General features: G+C 41.1%; 1 protein-coding gene across 2 annotated transcripts; it reads left to right on the top strand.

Moving 5' to 3' along the window:
• Positions 1-344: 344 nt before the first annotated feature.
• LOC112222210 (sodium- and chloride-dependent GABA transporter 1) lies at positions 345-14,527 on the top strand. Of its 2 annotated transcripts, XM_024384901.2 has the most exons (15): positions 345-624; positions 1,695-2,070; positions 2,356-2,487; positions 2,673-2,773; positions 3,492-3,601; positions 3,759-3,891; positions 4,542-4,676; positions 4,781-4,884; positions 6,267-6,391; positions 6,532-6,644; positions 10,598-10,729; positions 11,133-11,235; positions 11,644-11,744; positions 12,047-12,214; positions 12,438-14,527. In XM_024384901.2, the coding sequence occupies exons 2-15, from the start codon at positions 1,845-1,847 to the stop codon at positions 12,930-12,932; spliced, it is 2,178 nt and encodes a 725-aa protein (XP_024240669.1). In that variant the 5' UTR covers positions 345-624; positions 1,695-1,844; the 3' UTR covers positions 12,933-14,527. The 2 variants fall into 2 exon arrangements, with proteins under 2 accessions (XP_024240669.1, XP_042159925.1); XM_042303991.1 differs by lacking the exons at positions 345-624; positions 1,695-2,070; positions 2,356-2,487; positions 2,673-2,773 and adding an exon at positions 3,098-3,101.
• The last annotated feature ends 731 nt before the right edge of the window (positions 14,528-15,258 follow it).

A 15,258-nucleotide genomic window follows, 5' to 3' on the forward strand; every position in this document is an offset into this window, starting at 1 on the left:
AATTTTCCTCAATTTGAAGATCGTGACATTGTAAATTTAGTGTCAAATAAGGTGGTCAATAGGTTATTGACCACTTCCACTTAAAAGGTGCGATATCGTTGGATAACCTTGTTTGTTAGCCTAATGGTAAATCTCAAGTCAACTAAATCTGACCACTGCTTTAGAATTTGTCAGAATTTGCCCATTAGTAAAACAGAGAAAACAAAATGTCATGAGATATTGAGAAAACATGCTCCATCACGATGTCAGTGTTGGATGTATACAGGGGGACGACGACTTTGAGATGACATTGACGCTATGTAGATGGGAATTGAGAATTGTACTCCCCCAACGTTTCTGGTTGTTGACGTTAGACAGTCGCACAAGGCGAAGCGGCTGCTTCTCGTGTGGATTTAGCCACCTCGTCAGCACGCGCGCCGCTGGACAGCTCCGGGCAGCGGGATACGTGTGCGCTCTCCTCTAGGACACTTGTGGCGCTTGTTCCAAGTCTTTTAATGGAAAAACAATATCTTTATGTTCCAAGTAAAACTGGAAGTTTACAACTTCAGAGGGAATCTACGGATACCTCGTTTCGAGATTTGTGGCAGGCAGCACATCCTCGGTGGCAGAGAGCGCAGCTTCATTGTGAGTAAATTCGATTATTTGATGTGTGTGTGAATTCCCTACCAATGCGTTTCCCGGTGTGACAATTACGTGAATCGTTTATAGTCAGGGATAAAGCAACAAGCAAGATGATGATTTAACTCGTAGTTTAACGTGACAGTATGGAACTGTTGTAACCATAATGACTTTAGGTAATGAAGAAAATACACCTTGTTTTATAGCCAATTAAATGCAGAATAGACGGCTCTCCTGGTTGATTGAATGGTTCATATAACTGTGTACATGTTTTTGTCATATAGGAGTGCGTTTGGTTCTCTATTCCTCGAATGTCATTTGTGCAGCCTGGTGCGTAAAAGCTTTACGCTTTGGGCATTCCTTTGTCCCCCCAATGCAATTGTGATCCAGTTTGGTTGAGATATTGCTGTCGGTTTTTCTGTCTACTTAAATCAGTGCATAGGTAGTGCATAGGTAATTAGTAAGCGTATCTGCATGTGTCAGTTGCACGGCGTAATTGTTGCTCTCTCAGATTGGATGTGCATATGTAATTGTCGAATGTTATGTTGCGATGTTGCGTTTTGCGCGTGAGCTCGGTGGCTTGGATAATAACAATGTCTGAAAGTTGTTTTCTTTGCAAGTAATGATGCATTCGGTGATGTGCATTCTCGACATTGGACTGTATTCATTTGCAAATTGTGTTGGTTTGATTGTAAGAATATTGTGGGTGGGAGAAGTAGGCTTCATAGCCAATAAACAATCTACGTACAAACCTATCGTATGCGTTGTTATATGGGTGGAAAAGTCCTGTGCCATCATTAATGTGCCATTATTGTTTTTTTATAGCATTCTTGTGTTTTAGACTCTGCATTGCATATATTTGGTCGGACGTTTATTGGTGTCTAGAGTGGAGTCGATCGAAAAAACATAACTTTCAAAATGCATTTTATTTTCAGTAATTTACAAAAGCCAAGGTGTGTATTGAACAGTCCCATTCCGTAGCAAATCTATTGTAAACGTCATCATGTTGTTTAATCAATTTCCCAATTTGAGTGCGCACACAAAAACCGACCAATCACTGTATTCACCGATTCCAGGTTAACGGCAACAGACTGTCCCTATAGCCTTCAGCTGCTTTCAAACATTTGGTTCAGAGGTTTTGGCCAAAAACCGCGAAGCTGCTGTCTGCGTGGACTGGTGCTGAAGCTCCCCTTTCAAAGGCCAGGACCACTGACACGTCGAAAGACATGGCTACCAACGGCACCAAAGCAGATGGACAAGTAACAGAACTTAACGAAGTGGCAACTAATGACAAACCCAAGTCACTGGACGTGAAAGGGGAAAATACCAAGGATCTTCCCGAAAGAGAAACCTGGGGAGGGAGATTCGATTTCCTTCTGTCGTGTGTAGGTTATGCAATTGGACTGGGCAACGTATGGAGATTTCCATATCTCTGTGGAAAAAACGGTGGAGGTAAACACGATTTAAAAAAAAGTCATATCGCCTACATATAACCTAAGCTCATTTCACTCTTAAGTAGGCCTAAGTGCTTAGTCAATATTAAGACCCTAATTATTATGAAAAGTGATTACCACAATGTCCCTTGTGTAAGAGCACAGACACGCATTTTTCATTTCCTAATTTAATAAGATTCCAATTAGCTTCCACAGTGGGCTGTAAGTAACATTCAATTGCTTATGTCTGGTTTTATTTGGAACATTTATATTTGGTTTGATTTACTTGTGTCTGTCTATGCAGGAGCCTTCTTGATCCCCTATTTTTTGACACTCATATTTGCTGGGATGCCCCTGTTCCTGCTGGAGACGGCTCTTGGTCAATACACCTCAATTGGTGGGCTTGGAGTCTGGAAACTGGCTCCCGTATTCAAAGGTATACATTCTACTCATGCAATGCTCTTACTGTATATCTAAAAGCATTTTTTTTGTATCAAATCAAATTCCTAGTAGTCAGGTGGTCCCTTGTGCACCGATCTTTATGTTATTCTGTAAGTCTCTATGAATATGTTGGAGCATTAGGAGCATGCACAAAAAATGTAATCAATTTCCATCTCATAGGTGTTGGCCTTGCAGCAGCTGTCCTGGCCTTCTGGCTTAACATTTATTACATTGTCATCATTGCCTGGGCCATTTACTATCTCTATAACTCCTTTACCACTGTAAGTACCACACCTTTACCTCCTACAACTCCTTTACCATTGTAAGTACCACACCTTTACCTCCTACAACTCCTTTACCACTGTAAGTACCACACCTTTACCTCCTACAACTCCTTTACCACTGTAAGTACCACACCTTTACCTCCTACAACTCCTTTACCACTGTAAGTACCACACCTTTACCTCCTACAACTCCTTTACCACTGTAAGTACCACACCTTTACCTCCTACAACTCCTTTACCACTGTAAGTACCACACCTTTACCTCCTACAACTCCTTTACCACTGTAAGTACCACACCTTTACCTCCTACAACTCCTTTACCACTGTAAGTACCACACCTTTACCTCCTACAACTCCTTTACCGCTGTAAGTACCACACCTTTACCTCCTACAACTCCTTTACCACTGTAAGTACCACACCTTTACCTCCTACAACTCCTTTACCACTGTAAGTACCACACCTTTACCTCCTACAACTCCTTTACCACTGTAAGTACCACACCTTTACCTCCTACAACTCCTTTACCACTGTAAGTACCACACCTTTACCACCTACAAACCACATGGGGATGAGACAAACATGTGTTCCAGCTTTGCTCTATGCTCTCTGAGGATTGTAACATGCTTGTTGATGCCATGTGAGATTTCTCATTGTGTCAAGGAGGAAAGCATACATTATCCTTCTGTTTTTTTACGTTATCCTTCTGTTTTTCAGGAACTTCCATGGAGCTCATGTGGCAATCCATGGAACACAGAAAAGTGTTACTCAAACTACAGTATAGTTGATAACACCAATCTTACCAGCGCGGTGATGGAGTTTTGGGAGTAAGACACTAGCTGCTTTTAAAAAAATGTTTGCTTCAGCACAGCATTACAGTACCCTGCATGACTGCTTGAGAAGTATAAAAGGACATTTCCTTTGCTGCACAGCATTCTCCCAGTCTGTATAATAGTCTCATTGTTACTCTCTCTGATCTTATAGGCGCAACATGCATCAAATGACCGATGGCTTGGAAAAACCAGGGCAGATCCGAGCTCCACTGGCAATAACACTGGCCATCGCTTGGGTCCTAGTGTACTTCTGTATCTGGAAAGGGGTGAGCTGGACTGGCAAGGTAAGAGATTGGTTTCTCATGGCTGATTTAGGTGTATGCAAAAGCTCTCTCTCATCCAATGTGTGACAGTGATGCAATATTAATCGTTGTCATATCACCTTAATCAATCATTTATATTGCACTGACTATTGCCCAGATAGACTTTTAGAATGAGAGGAGAGACATCAAACCCTCATGTTCAGTAATCATATTCAGGCTCATGGGCCCTTCTCTAATTCCAATTCTCCTGATACAGAAAATTGGGGAGAAATTTGATGATGAGGAGGAGGAGTGAACAAGCCCTCTAACATCAGTTTGTTTGTCATTTCTCTCTCCCTCAGTTGGAACAATGTTACTCCCTGGTGTTGCTACGATTTGGAAATCGAATGTGTCATGTGATCATAGAAAATAACATTTGTTGTGGTCACAAAACCACAACATTTCTTGACTGGATTTCTGTTATTTATTTTCTTCTCTTTTTTTCTGTTCTCTGTGCGAGAGATTGGAGGACAATAAATCCATTGGTATTCCTCTCTAAAGAAAAGGCCTTTGTTTAAGAAGAGACTGAATTGCAAATGTGTTAATTCAATGGCGTATAGCTCATCTGCACTTGACAGTGTTAACATGCATTCATTTCCTGCTGATGGTGACTCATTTATTTGACTTTCTAGGTTGTGTACTTCTCGGCCACGTACCCCTATTTCATGCTTTTCATTCTGTTCTGCCGTGGAGTGACTCTACCTGGAGCCATGGATGGAATTCTCTTCTATATCACCCCTAACTTTGAAAAACTAAAAGAATCTGAGGTACTGAATGAATTTATCATTCTTTGTAAGACAAATACCTGTATGGGAGTCATTCATTTTCAGCCCCTTTGTCAAACAGCTAAATGGTTCTCTCCCCTTGTCAGGTATGGCTGGATGCTGCCACTCAGATATTTTTCTCCTACGGTTTGGGACTGGGCTCACTGATAGCTCTTGGCAGCTATAACCCTTTTAATAATAATGTTTACAGGTAAGATGGAGGTAGGCTTTTATTAAATGGAAATATAATGTATCAGACAAGACCTGAAAAGGCAACAATTCGACCAGTATACCTTAACAGTAAATGTGACTGTAAAGTGGACCTTACTATCAGCCATGTACAATGAGAAGCCTAAATCAATGTTATTACAATCGATAAAGTATACTGAACAAAAATATAAATGTAATTATTTTACTGAGTTGCAGTTCATATAACGAAATCAGTCAATTTAAATAAATTCATTAGGCCCTAATCTATGGATTTCACATGACTGGGCAGGGGCACAGCCATGGGTGGGCCTGTGAGGGCAAAGGCTCACCCACTGGGGAGCCAGGCCCAGCCAATCATGAGTTTTCCCACAAAAGGGCTTTATTATAGACAGAAATACTTTTCAGTTTCATCGGTTGTCTGGGTGGTTGATCTCAGACGATCCCACAGGTGAAGAAGTCGGCTGTGGAGGTCCTGGGCTGGTGTGGTTAAACATGGCCTTTTATTGTCGCCAGCACAAGGTGCACCTGGGTAATGATCATGCTGTTTAATCAACTTCTTGATATGCCACACCTGTCAGGTGGATGTATTATCTTGACAAAAGAGAAATGCTCACTAACAGGGATGTAAACAAATTTGTGCACAACATTTGAGAGAAATAAGCTTTTTGTGCATATGGAACATTTCTGGATCTTTTATTTCAACTCTTGAAACATTGGAACAACACTTTACATGTTGTGTTCATGTTTTTGTTCAGAATACTATAATTCAGTCTCACATGGGGCCCTTCATATGGCTTTGGATGTGGTAGTATACATCAAATAAAATTAGCCAACAATTTCACAACCTCTTCCCCAAATAGCACATCCATGGTTCTAGGTCACACAAATTGCTCATCAGTTATATAATGATGCAGACTCAGCTTGCGTTTATTTCAATTTACTTGTTGTTTATTAGCGACCCAATATTATTTAGCTACAGGCCACACTTTATATGATGCAATTAGGTTTGTAAATAAGGATTGATTTTGGAAAACTCTTCTTTGCAAATAGGGGTTTGACATTCATTAGAAATGGACATTGCATTATTTAATATTTAGGTATTACTGTGACATTAAACTTCTTTGGAAAAAAGAACATTGTTCCCCATTGGAATGCTATACAAAAAGTAAATTGCATATATTTTTACAATCTCAGTGCACACCTTATGTGGCCAATATAAATATGTTACTAAGCGGGGATATGTTTTTCACTCAGCAATAATAAGGAATCAACTCTCTCTCTCCTGAGAAGGGCCTTTTTAGGAATCCATGATGATGTTACAAAAGAGATCACAGATCACCTTAAGCTCTGACAACAGGATGTTTTCATGTTTCCTTTCCCCAGAGACTCTATCATAGTGTGCTGCATCAACTCCTTCACCAGCATGTTTGCGGGCCTGGTCATCTTCTCTATTGTGGGCTTCATGGCGAATGTGACTAACAGACCAATACAAGAAGTCGCAGCTTCAGGTAAACTCAATGCTCCCTCAGAGCACAATAGGGGAGTAATGTTGTCTATTCTGACTCCTGCTCACTGCCTCAATCCACACAGAGAAATGTAGCCTGGAGAACAGCGAGCTAATGCGGTGTGTTGTGTGTTTGGTATGCAGGTCCAGGCCTGGCTTTTCTGGCATACCCCGAGGCTGTGACCCAGCTGCCTATTTCTCCTCTCTGGGCTATCCTGTTCTTCTCCATGCTGCTGATGCTGGGGATTGACAGTCAGGTAAGGCTGTTTTCATTGACTACTCCCAGATCTGTGGGGGCTTTAGCCCAATCCTCTCACTGTTGTTGTCATGCCTTGTCAGGGGAGCTGGCTAAAGCACCTACAGATCTGGGACCAGGCTACTTAGGTTCTGACCTAAATGTGTTAGCACAGGTATATATGACACTGGTTTTCTCTGGTCTCTCCACAGGAGAAGCACACTGGCTAATAGATGTTTTTCCCTAGTGGACAAATACACTGTAGCTGAGCCTTGACTTGTACTGTCAACTCCTTTTAATGCAACTATATCACCTCTCTCTCTGCCCCCGGGTGCTCTGTTCTCATGCTTTCAGCTTGTGTATGATATTTGGGTAGCCTAACTCTAAGGCCACTGAGTCTGCTAGCAATTATGCTAAATGCTGCTACTCCCGTTTACACAAAACAGATAAATCATAACATTGCACACTTGTGCTCTGACTATTTTTGTAATGGAAATGTAATGGTTCAGCAAGATAAATGGCTATATGACATGTTAGAGTTATATTTTCGAGGTCGCTGCCAAAATGGGGTTGCTAGTGCTTAAAAACGAATGGAAATACACTATATATACAAAAGTAGTGGATTAGGCTATTTCAGCCACACCCGTTGCTGGCATGTGTATAAAATCGAGCACACAGCCATGCAATCTCCATAGACAAACATTGGCAGTAAAATGGCCTTACTGAAGAGCTCAGTGATCTTCAACGTGGTATCGTCATTGACAAGTCAGTTTGTCAAATGTCTGCCCTGCTAGAGCTGCCCCGGTCAACTGTAAGTGCTGTTATTGTGAAGTGGAAATGTCTAGGAGCAACAACGGCTCAGCCGTGCAGTGGTAGGCCACACATGCTCACAGAACAGAACCACAGAGTGCTGAAACTTGTAGTGAATAAAAGTAGTCTTTCCTCAGTTGCAACACTCACTACCAAGTTCCAAACTGCCTCTGGAAGCAACCTCAGCACAATAAGTAAGTTTGAACAACTTGGCCATGTACTGTTATAATCTCTACCCGGCACAGCCAGAAGAGGACTGGCCACCCCTCAGAGCCTGGTTCCTCTCTAGTTTCTTCCTAGGTTCCTGCCTTTCTAGGGAGTTTTTCCTAGCCACCAAGCCTCTACATCTGCATTGCTTGCTGTTTGGGATTTTAGGCTGGGTTTCTGTATAGCACTTTGTGACATCAGCTGATGTAAAAAGGGCTTTATAAATACATTTTATTGATTGAATAACTGTTTGCCAGGAGCTTCATGAAATGGGTGTCCATGGCCGAGCAGCTGCACACAAGCCTAAGATCACCACGCGCAATGCCAAGCGTCGGCTGGAGTGGTGTAAAGCTCACCGCCATTGAACTCTGGAGCAGTGGAAACTTGTTTTCTGGAATGATGAATCATGCTTCACCATCTTGCAGTCTGATGGATGAATCTGGGATTGGCAGATGCCAGAACACTACCTGCCTGAATGCATAGTGCCAACTGTAAAGTTTGGTGGAGGAGGAATAATGGTCTGGGACTGTTTTTCATGGTTCAGGCTAGGCCCCTCAGTTCCAGTGAAGGGAAATTTTAACTCTACAGCATACAATGACATTATAGACGATTGTGTGCTTCCAACTTTGTGGCAAAGGTTTGGGGAAGGCTCTTTCCTGTTTCAGCATGGGAATGCCCTCATGCACAAAGTGATGTCAACAGAGAAAAGTTGTTTCGAGATCGGTGTGGAAGAACTTGACTGCCCAGCACAGAGCCCCATCGAACACTTTTGGGATGAATTGGAATGCCGACTGTGGAGTGAGATGTTCAGCAGGTGTACACATACTTTTGGTCATGGGGCGGCAGGTAGCCTAGTGGTTAGCGCGTTGGGTCAGTAACCGAAAGGTTGCTAGATCGAATCCCTGATCTGACAAGGTAAAAATTTGTAAAAAATCAAGGTAAAAATCTGTCATTCTGCCCCTGAAAAAGGCAGGTAGGCCATCAATGTAAATAAGAAGTTGTTCTTAGCTGACTTTCCAAGTTAAATCAAGGTGAAATTAAAATATAGTGTACTCAGACTTCTTGACTTTATCCACACTTTGTTACATTTTGCCCCACAAGGGCAAAGTGAAAACAGGTTTTTAATTATTTTTTGCAAATGAATACAAAATAAAAATCAGAAATACTTAATTTACATAAATATTCAGACCCTTTGCTATGAGACTCGAAATTGAGCTCAGGTGCATTCTATTTCCATTCTACAACTTGATTAGAGTCCACCTGTGGTAAATTCAATTGATTGGACATGATTTGGGAAGGCACACACGTGTCTACATAAGATCCCAAAGCATGTCAGAGCAAAAACCAAGCCATGAGGTTTAAGGAATTGTCCGTAGAGCTCCGATGACAGAATTGAATCGAGGCACAGATCTGGGGAAGGGTACCAAAACATTTCTGCAGCGCTGAAGGTCCCCAAGAACACAGTGGCCTCCATCATTCTTAAATGGAAGAAGTTTGGAACCACCAGGACTCTTCCTAGAGCTGGCCAAATTGAGCAATCGGGGGAGAAGGGCCTTGGTCAGGGAGGTGACCAAGAACCTGATGGTCACTCTGACAGAGCTACAGAGTTTCTCTTTGGAGATGGGAGAACCTTCCAGAAGGACAACTATCTCTTCAGCACTCCACCAATCAGGCCTTTATGGTAGTGGCGAGACGGAAGCCTCCTCAGAAAAAGGCACATGACAGCCCACTTGGAGTTTCCCAAAAGGCAACTAAAGGACTCTCAGACATGAGAAACAAGATTCTCCCCGGTCTGATGAAACCAAGATTGAACTCTTTGGCCTGAATGCCAAGCGTCACATCTGGAGGAAACCAGAATCCGCTCATCACCTGGCCAATACCATCCCTACAGTGAAACATGGTGGTGGCAGCATAATGCTGTGGGGATGTTTCTCAGTGGCAGGGACTGGGAGACTAGTCAGGTTCGAGGGAAAGATGAACAGAGGAAAGTACAGAGAGATCCTTGAGGAAAACCTACTCCAGGGCACTCAGTACCTCAGACTGGGGCGAAGGTTCACCTTCTAACAGGACAACGACCCTAAGCACACAGACAAGACAATGCAGGAGTGTCTTCAGGACAAGTCTCTGAATGTCCTTGAGTGGTACAGCCAGAGCCTGACTTGAACCTGATCGAAAAGGGATTTCTTTATTTCTTCTATTTTCTACATTGTAGAATAATAGTGGAGACTATGAAATAACACATGTGGAATCATGTAGTAACAAAAAAAGTGTTACAAAAAATCAAAATATATTTTATATTTCAGATTCTTCAAATAGCCACCCTTTGCCTTGATGACAGCTTTGCACACTCTTGGCATTCTCTCAATGACTACCTCATGAAGCTGGTTGAGAGAATGCCAAGTGGGGGGGATGCACTGTATATATATAACACTGTATATATATAACATGGTGGTCCATGTATATATTTACAAAATCAAATGTATATATATATATTTTTTTACCATTTATATAGTTAGTTATGGATAATATGTTGGTTATTACAATGTATGCTTTCCATGATCTGAATTAATTCAATATAATCCATGAATATCCGTCATCTTGGTTACATGGTTATCATACCATACACCATGTTATAAATAAACAAATGTATATTTGCCCAATCAGTAAAATGAATGTACAACAGTGATCCTATCCTTCTAGGGATCCATGTCCCTGTAATTTCCAATTACCAGTGCACTTTTTGGGTTTTTTTTTTAGTTAAAAAATAAATAAATAACAATTTAACAAATTATGCAGTTGATAAAAATGTATTTCTTGTGAAAAAAAATTACAAATAGGAACAAGATGATCAATTATAGATGAAACATGAAGTGATGCCTTGCATAGATACTAAGGAAAGTACTGTAAATATCTCCCCTTTTTAGCTGAGTGTCCCCCATTTTGTGTGTGTGTTTGTAGTTCTGCACAGTGGAGGGCTTTATAACAGCTCTGGTGGATGAGTTTCCCAGGGCACTGAGGGGCAGGAGAGAGCTCTTCATCGCTGCTGTCTGCCTGGTCTCCTACCTGATCGGCCTGTCCAACATCACACAGGTACAGCACACCACAGCACACCACATAACACGCTATCTCTCTCTCTCTCTCTCTCTCTCTCTCTCTCTCTCTCTCTCTCTCTCTCTCTCTCACTCTCTTTCTCACATCACTGTGTCAATTCCACTAATGCCATTGACCAGTTAAACCTCCAAGCTCAATGATACAGTAGTTGATAGACAATGTGAATTACATTGGATAACACTATTGCTGTTTAATTTAATTTATAGAAAAAAAAGATTTGTTTAGACCATTCTGTTTGTTTGATTACACATGCTGTTGAAATCGGATCCCAACACTAATTTTTCCATCTGAGATAAGGACATTGATATAATGTAGAGACCACAGACCACTGCATATGGGTTCTTTTGGCACTGTGACTCATCCATCTGTGTTGTGTCACTAGGGAGGCCTGTACGTGTTCAAGCTTTTCGACTACTACTCTGCCAGTGGGATGTGCTTGCTCTTCCTGGTCTTCTTTGAGTGCATCTCCATATCCTGGTTCTATGGTAGGTATAGTCTCTAGGCAACATCAGATACACACAGTAGCTACATTATTGCAGTGAATAGTATACATCAGAAACACCCTATTTCAACATGAGAAAATGACCTGTTACAGTGATATATCTATCCTCAGGTAAGATTTGTGAAAAAGAAATTAAAGCGTTTTCTCTCTGTTCCTAAAGTGAGGGGATGAACAATGAATGAACTAGATGGTCTAGGTACAGTTGAATGATAGAATAACCTCACACCTGTCCAAAGACATCAGTCCAACTTCAACCCCTGGGACTTCAACTCTGTTAACGTGTCCTACACTACACCAACTCTCCTTCCTCATCACAATTCACGGCAGACTAGCGGTAAATTGGAAGAAATTGAATTTGAATACTTTGATCATGCATTCATTTGTCTCACAGGTGTGAACAAGTTCTATGACAACATCCAGGAGATGATTGGCTACAAGCCCTGTATATGGTGGAAGCTGTGCTGGGTCTGTTTCACTCCTCTCATCGTGGCTGTAAGTAGTACAACCATACACATCCAATACAACATCATGACATGAAAAATGAAAATAACCAATAACATCAATAATGATAATAGGGACCACAATGGAAATAACGGCCAACTGTATTGTGCAATCCTGGTCACGTTAAAAAAAGAAGCTTTGTACTGTGTGTATATATCTATTATTTTGTTACTGTCAAATAAAATAAATCAATCAGTCACTGACCTGCCTCAAGCAATTCTGAGACAGAGACAGAAAGTGCCTAAGAAGCTGTGGTGTCGAGATTAATAAGGGTCGTACCATGTCTCCCACAGGGGGTGTTCCTGTTCAGTGCAGTCCAAATGGTTCCTCTCACCTTGAACAACTATGTGTTCCCCGCCTGGGGCCAGGGAGTGGGCTGGCTCATGGCTCTGTCCTCCATGGTCCTCATTCCTGGTTACATGGTCTACATGTATCTCGGACTCAAGGGCACCTGGAAAGAGGTAAGTTACACAATAATGATTATAGAGATCCAAGAGAATGCAAGAGAAGTGCAAGAGAATCAATTCAATTTGGTGATGATTGATATGTAACCTTAATGATAAAAAACAAACATGTTTAAGAACTAGTAAAAATATCATTTCAGTCAGGTTCTCCTCTCTGGACATGTTAGAGTTGCACTCATTGTGTTACCTAATGAACTGTTTTGTTGTGAATTTTTCTCAGCGCCTGCAGATAATGTTTCAGCCGCCTGCAGTGGTTCGACGGCCACAGGAGAATGGGCCTGAGGCAGTGGTTGCGGAGACCAACATAGCTAGTCCTTCTAACCCGGCCAACCCAGCTAACCTGGCCAACCCAGCTAGCCCTGCCAACCCCGCAAGCCCTGGCAACCCAGCTAGTTCAGGCAACCCGGCTAGTTCTGGCAACCCAGCTAGTCCTGCCAACCCAACTGCTACAAGCCCGGTTGCTGCAGCCCCGGCCAGCCCAACACCTCCAGCCATTCCAGTTACTCTGGCTAGCCCTGTGAACCCAACCAGTCTGACCGTCCCAACCGTCCCTACCGTCCCTATCACTCCAGCCAACCCAACCAGCCCTACCAGCCCACCACCCAATCCAGTTAGCGCAACACCAACTGAGCCAGCCATCCCACCACTCAATATAGCGAGCTCAACCAACTCAACCAACCTTACCAACCTAACCAACGCAGAGGCCAATGTCTAGACAAGGCAGAACCCTCATGGAGAAAGTGCAGTCAACGTCGAACATTACCAAGGACTTCCAAGATTTTAATTGATTCACCTACCTCCATGGGCAATATCTGATCAAACCGGATTTAAAAGTCATGTTTAATTTATCTGCATTTGTAAAGCCAACACGCTGATGTTTTTTTTTATTGGTATGCATTACAAATACAAAAATCAAAGACTGTTAGTGTTCACAAAATCTACTGTAATCTGGGTAAAAAAAATATGTAAGCATACTGTGTAATACTGTGAGAGAAAAAAAACGACTGAAAATGTAGAATAGCAATTTGTTGAATATCTTCATGAACCAAGTAAATACAGTGTGACTATAGTAGAGATGAAGTTCTGGTGAACAAAATGGTCGGGGTCAAATTATTGTGGTTGTTTACTAAGCCTTACTTGCACTCTGTGGGGCTGATTACAGGCCACATGGCAATGAGGGAACTCTGATGAAGAAGCACAATGCCAATAAGAAGTTTAAAGTCTATGAACCCTGGATTTATCCAGTATTAATGTTGCAAAATGTTTTCTGTGTGAGAGAGACTGTTATTTTATCACCATTTTTTGTATTTTTTTTTTTTTACTTTTATGTGATTGAAACATTTTTTGCATTATTTTTAGGATGTTTTCTACTATCAGTGTTGTGACCGAGGACCAAAATTGTAGGCAAGACGAAAGCAAGAACTATCTATGCCATGCAGTGTTCAGTTTGCGAAGCACAGGGTATCAAAAACGTACATAAAATGCAAAAGCACAGGGTATAGAAAAGTGATTTACAAACATTGACTATCCCTTAATGCTGACAGTCAATCCTGTTTACTTTTTTGCATGCTTTCCTCAGTAACATCAGATAAAATTCCAAAATGTCTCCTGACAGATCCAAAACGAGAACAGAGAAGGCTTTAAGCCAGTTATCAACCAATTTATACCAAGCCATAGTCTGTTTGCATGACTCGGCTGATCTCCAGAAAATCACTTTGTATGCTAGAAAACAATATTGGACCAACTCTATGTTTAAAGATAGTCCTTTTTTGTTCACTCTTATGTGTAATGATCAATTATAGTTTGATCAGTATGTATTCAGCAATACATATGTAGATGTATAGGTCAGGCCAGTAGAAGAGTGGTCTGTTTCTAATTGTCTTTTCGTTGTCTTTGCTTTACTAGTGAAAAGCACAAAGCTTTAACTTTTGCCATGGCATGTTAAGACAATTCTAGTTTGCTTCTATGGCAGCTATAGTGAAAAGCATTTGGTCCAACAAAACAAGTTTACTTTGAAAAGCAAAACAACTAAGTGAAAATGTGAAATGGCTACAGTTCATGTCCTGTCACTTTTGTATAAAGTTACTCTACCACAGTTTTCTCTGGAACCTTGTTGTAAAACTGTACTGTGTAAAACATGTAACTGTGAATGTTTGTAATACATTGGAAGTTATTGTCTAAATGTTGAAAAAATTCGAAAGGAGGTGCTGTTTTCTGCAATAATATTTTCACAGAAACTAAAGCACATATCTTACAGAAATATACAAAATGATGATGACAATGAAGACATTGACGATTATATTAAAAATAGAAACTATGTCTAGTAAAAAATGATATTGTTTTGTATATTTTTAACAGTCTCACTGCCTAATGTACAACAAAATATAAACATGATATGTATTTAAATGGTGTCATATGATAAAGCACGATTGTCATGTTATAAAAAAAGAAAAAAGCTGAAAAAATAAAGAATTATAGAAAATATGAATAACTGTCCTGCATTTGTTTATTACTGTGCTCAAGCAAAATGTAGTGTTTGCTGTACAGTAGCTTTTGATGTTGTGAAATTAGGTCACCATAATAGACCTCTCAAATACTAAACAGAAAACATCAGGAACACCTGCTCTCTCCATGACACAGACTGATCAGGTGAATCCAGGTGAAAGCTATGATCCCTTATTGATGTCACTTGTTAAATACACTTCAATCAGTGTAGATGAAGGGGAGGAGACAGGATAGAGAAAGATTTTTAAGCCTTGAGAGAATTGAGACATGGATTGTGTATGTATGTGTGCCATTCACAGGGTGGATGGGAAAGACAAAATATTAAAGTGCCTTTGAACAGGTTATGGTAGTAGATGCCAGGTGCACCGGTTTGAGTGTGTCAAGAACTGCAACGCTGCTGGGTTTTTCACGCTCAACAGTTTCCCATGTCTATCAAGAAAGGTCCACCACCCAAAGGACAACTAGCCAACTTAATACAACTATGGGAAGCATTGGAGTCAACATGTGCCAGCATCCGTGTGGAACACTTTCAACAC

The sequence above is a fragment of the Oncorhynchus tshawytscha genome, linkage group LG22 (assembly GCF_018296145.1).
Source record: "Oncorhynchus tshawytscha isolate Ot180627B linkage group LG22, Otsh_v2.0, whole genome shotgun sequence".
NCBI classification, from domain to species: domain Eukaryota; kingdom Metazoa; phylum Chordata; class Actinopteri; order Salmoniformes; family Salmonidae; genus Oncorhynchus; species Oncorhynchus tshawytscha.